General features: G+C 37.7%; 1 protein-coding gene across 1 annotated transcript; it reads right to left on the reverse strand.

Annotated features, from left to right (window-relative positions):
- Nucleotides 1-1833: 1833 nt before the first annotated feature.
- On the reverse strand, nucleotides 1834-5365 carry LOC140826447 (probable inactive receptor kinase At5g67200). The gene is given in 3 exon segments (XM_073188755.1): nucleotides 1834-2542; nucleotides 3643-4675; nucleotides 4677-5365. Coding segments are annotated over 3 exon segments (2031 nt in total). The 5' UTR covers nucleotides 5112-5365; the 3' UTR covers nucleotides 1834-1979.

Genomic DNA, 5365 nt, shown 5'->3' on the forward strand with positions numbered 1-5365 from the left:
AGTTGTATTCTTCACGGGAAATTGACCTTCAGTCTCCAGTAATCGATTTTTTTTTGTGTTTCATCATTGTGTACTTTTTTAGTATCACATTTTCATATGAAATGTACCACATTTTGTATGACACAGTACTACAATTTTGTGGGTAGGAAGTGAACTTAAAGAAATGTTTCGATTGGGATTTTTCACCAATTTCCCTTATTTTTTACAAAATAAAAATAAAATATTTGATTTAGTCATGTTTATGGATAAAACAAAATAAAAAGTATTGTGCCCTGTCTGTAAGAATTAATTGAAATAAAAGGGAGGGAAAGTAATTGGTTGGAGATGTTGAAATTATTTATTGGCAAAAATTTATGTGAGATGATTTCACGAGTCGTATTTTGTGAGACAGATCTCTTATTCGAGTCATCCATGAAAAAATATTATTTTTTATGCTAAGAGTGTTACTCTTTATTGTGAAAATCGGTAGGGTTGACCCGTCTCATTGATAAAGATTGTGAGATTGTCTCACAAGAGACTTACTCTTATTTATTAGTACAGATAATGAAATAAACCAAAATGTGAATTCTAATCAAATATGAGAGCATAATTGTTTATCTATACTATTGTATTAAAAATATTATCATCATATTCACTAACAACAAAATATTTAATTTCATAATTATCGTTCTTATCTCACTAAAAATCTTTTCAAGTCACTTCATATTTTACATAGAAAAAATATAAACAAAAACGTCTCGTTTAAAGCGAACAACTCTTCTAAATTGAAAATAATTTTGTATTAATTGTTTAGTATTATTTGATCAAATTAAAAATAATAATAATAATACATACAATGCACATGCATATTTTACTAATTATTATTAAGGGCTTGCCTTACAATAGAATATATGTACGTAAAACGCTTTTGAAATGCAGGAAAGATACATGACATTTTTTTTGTTAGAAATTAATTTGCATGTAAAATAACCGATATCATCATAAAATAAATTAACCAGAAGCAAAACAACTTTGAATGGCCGTCTAAGTGAATATTTACAGTCCGTAGACTTTGAAATAATAGCATTTAATTTATAGTTACTTTGACTTGAATTTTAGTTTATTGCCTGCTATTTCCCAATTCCAATTAAATTGTAAAAATATTACACAAATACTTATGTTATTCATCGTTTTCACAGGGCGACAAAAAATAACCCAAAATTTTGTTGGGCGTGGACCAAGAAATGCATTATCCGCTTTCGTTTCATCTCGGCCCATTTTAGCCATTACACGACGTCCAAATTTGTCAAGAATTGCTTTATTTCTAATTTTCACAATTTAGCCACTATGATTAATGTTAATTTATTAGAGGAGCCAAGCCCAAGTTTTGAAAAAATAAAAAAAAAAGATAGATTTTGACCTGGTTGGTTTTTGATATAAACTTTCAAGAAATTGATACTAGATTGGATAAATTTGTCTTCAACGGAAACTTTCTTTGAATATGTAAAAAGAAAGCAGGTCTTTTGTGAGACGATCTCACGAATCTTTATCTATGAGATGAGTCATACCTATCGATATTCACAATAAAAAGTAATACTCTTAGCATAAAAAATAATAATTTTTCATGAATGACCCAAATAAGTTATCTGTCTCACAAAATACGACCCGTGATACCGTCACACACAAGTTTTTGCCAAAAAGTATATAGAAATTTTATTTTTTGAATTTTTTGGATATGAAATTTCTAATAATATTGCTTTTTATTATTGAACTCAGCCCTTGAACATAAGCATAATTTTTATGAATTTTCGTATTAAATTTATAATTTTATGATAGACGATGATCAAAGAGCTGTCACCCCAAGAAAACATCAGTAACAATAAAATGCCGGTTAATCAAGTTCAACAAAAGGCCAACATTGGAACAAAATCCATTACATTTGTCAACTTCTTTGCCCCAAAGTAATCACATATACAATAATTCCCTTTTTAGTTCATACATCACAAGTACCCGTTCTGCAAATCCCTTGAACCATCATCCATAATCTCCTTTATATTTGTGATCATCTTCAACACTTGCCACATGGTTGGCCTCTGCTCGGCAGACGTCAAGCTACATATACTCGCAACCTCAACCAACATTCTAAGACGCGTATCATCTTCAGCGTCATCTTCTCTCATTGCTCGAACCCAATCCGGCATGTCTGGGGGTGCAAGAAACGGATGTTGGGAAGGAGGTTTTCCGGTCAAGAGCTCTAACAAGAGGGTGCCAAAGGCATAGACGTCAGCTTTGGCCGTGGATTGTCGAGCTGATTTACGAGTTTCAGGGGCTTTGTACCCTGCATTGTCCACGTCGTCATCAGATGGAGCGTCGGCAAGGGTTGCTAGGCAGTAGTCTGTGACACAGGCCTCAAAATCAGAGCCCAACAAGACATTGGAAGATTTGAGATTGCCGTGGATGAACTTGGATGCTTGGTGGATGTAGGCTAGGCCTTGTGCAACATCTTCTGCAATTTTCAGACATGATGTCCAGTGAAGTGGTTTGGCTCGGGACGATCTGGAACCTGCTGACCACAAGATGAAGGAGATCGTGGAAACAATAAACAGAACCGAACAACCATCGAGAATTCTTATAAATCACCTAGGATCACACTTTTACGACCGTATAACTCAAATATTTTAAACTTAGCAAGATAAACACAACTTTTCTCTAGCTGCGCCATCTGTGATACGGATACCCAACACAAATATAATTGATGCATTAATTAAAGCGAGTAATTCCAAAACATCTACTCCAACTTGCGTATGCAAGAATGATGCAATGCTTGCTCCGTTAAAAAAAATCACATAATAAATGCGGCAGACAAAACTAATAAGCTATGATAATCCAAGTGTCTAAGAATTTTGCAATACTGAACCTTATATAACAATTCATGATTGGACCCCACAAAAAAAGTCACTTCCATAGGTGATGAAATATTTGACTGGCCATAGTTTTCAAATTATCCTAAATATATGGTTAATATTTAAACAATTAAACTTCACCTAGTTAAGAATTAAATCACAAAGTTATATTTTTTGACTTCATATAGTTAAGAGCTCTTTTTGCGAACTGTCGGTATGGATAAAGACAGTGGGGTGCCTATTTAGCTATTTCCAACAGAGTCTGTGCAGCACTGATTGATCATATATAATCTATCCATTGGACTACGTACAGCCACTCCATCCACATTCTTACGCAGAAAAATAAAAGTTATTTCAGACACCATCACTGTCACAACTTGCCCACCATATCCCTCCAACTCATCATAACTACGTAAAATAGAAGAAAGCAAAACCCATTATTTTGTCAGTCCTTGCCCTGAGATAATTTCCTGGTTAGAATTACTGAAAGATTAGCATAAAAGTTGTTTACTTGTTACGATTTCGCCTCCATTATACTGGTAATCCTGCAATGACTAATAATTTTAGGAGCTTCACTAGGAATATATATGAGCTCTCCCCCTTGAGATATGATCGAATATAAAGTGGGCTGCGTGGCGCTAGTCTAGATCAAATTCTAATCACTAAGCTAACCAATTATAATGAATCTTTGAATCATTTACTATTTCAAATCTTGCTTTAACTTAGTGTAAATACAAAGAACAAGAGTCGGAGAAGTTACCGTGAATAAGATTGAAGAGACTGCCGTTAGGTTGATAATCATAAATAATTAACCTTTCTTGTTTAGCCTGAAAATAAGCCCTCACAGGAACCAAATTCGGATGCCTCAGCATACCAACAGCTTCCATATGCTGCTCAAATGTATCACCACTTGTAATGGCGGTTTTGCATGCATCCAATCTCTTTACAGACACGATCAACTGGCTAGCCATCACAGCTTTATATGTCGTACCAAGAGTACCCCTACCCAGTAGCTCAGCTGAAGCTCTCATTAACTGATCCATTGAGTACAATTCTTCATCCCCCGAACAGAATAGCAGTTTCCCACTTTTTATCACCTTTTTCTGCTCGTCAGATTTTAGTTTCTTGGCTTCTCGATTCCCAGCATTTGTGTTTTGATCTGTTCCGAGTGACACTAAAGCCGTGTCCCTTTGAGTTTTGGTGAGTATGGTTTCCTCAGAGAATTGGTTTTCCTCGATCGCTTCAATCTGATCTCTGTTTTCTCTTCTTTTCCTTATCAACGCCAAAATACTTAAACCAGCTGCCGTTAGAATCAGGACCCCAACCACAAAACCCAGAATTAAGCCTACGTTTTTATGACGTTTATGCTGATTAAGAGGTGAAACGATGCTTAATCCTTGCTGGGACTGTGCGTTCTGCAGAAGCGGCGATGGAGGTGAGGCCAGGGTGGAGCTGCCGGAGGACGAGTTAAAGAAAGGGGAACCTTGACAAGGTTTGTTGATAATTTCACCGCAGAGGTTGGGATTATGCTGAAAGGAAGAAACTTTGAACTTTTTGAGAGTTGGGGTGACAGGTACAGGACCGGTGAGGTTATTATTAGAAACATTGAACATTCCCAATAATGTCTGATTCAATGGAGGAATGGGCCCACTGAACCGGTTTGAATCCAGTCGGAGGTATCCCAACCGGTCTAAAACCATCAAATTTTCCGGCAAGAGGCCGGTAAAGTTGTTCTGAGACAAATCAAGAATCAAGAGACGGTGGAGGGACAAAATGGAGAGAGGAAAAGCTCCTGGAGAAGTAGTTGTGGTCTAAAAAGAGAGTTTTAAGGTTTATGAGAAGGGAGAAATCAGGGAGAGGACCGAAAAGCGAGTTGTTTTTCAGGCTCAAGACTCGAAGCTGGTCGAGGTTGGTGAGCGCGGCGGCGGAAACAGTTCCCCGGAGGCCGAAACCCTGGACAATGTATCGCACGACGCGGCCTTGCGCGCATTTCACTCCTTGCCATCGGCAGTAATCGAACCGTTCGTTAGTGGTGTAAAGAAGTTTCCCGTCGAGGTCCGCCGCTGACTTGAATGCAAGAAGTGAGACAGCATCGGCGGGAAGAGAAGCGACTGAGCCGGCATTTACGCCGACACCTCCGCTCCCTGTACGGGTAGCTGGAAGGCAGAGTCCGAAACGCAGAAATGCTAAAGAAAAGAACAGTTGCACAATGACAATGTTGAGCTTCATTTCGAGAATGGACGATGTATGGTTTTAGCTGGAAGTTGGCCGGAGTTGGAGGCCGAGAACGAAATACGTTGACAGTTAAGAGATGGATGTGACGGCCGCGGCTGAGGTGGTGGTGGGATGTGTGCGGAGCAGCTGGCGGAGCACTGAACGTGAAACAGAGGGGGGTCAAAGTGCACGTGAAAGAAAAGAAAATAATTTGAAAAAATTGACTACTTTCTTCTCCTGGTTTCGAAGATCGTGCACTCAATTTAATA

Source organism: Primulina eburnea, chromosome 3 (genome assembly GCF_022965805.1).
Source record: "Primulina eburnea isolate SZY01 chromosome 3, ASM2296580v1, whole genome shotgun sequence".
NCBI classification, from domain to species: domain Eukaryota; kingdom Viridiplantae; phylum Streptophyta; class Magnoliopsida; order Lamiales; family Gesneriaceae; genus Primulina; species Primulina eburnea.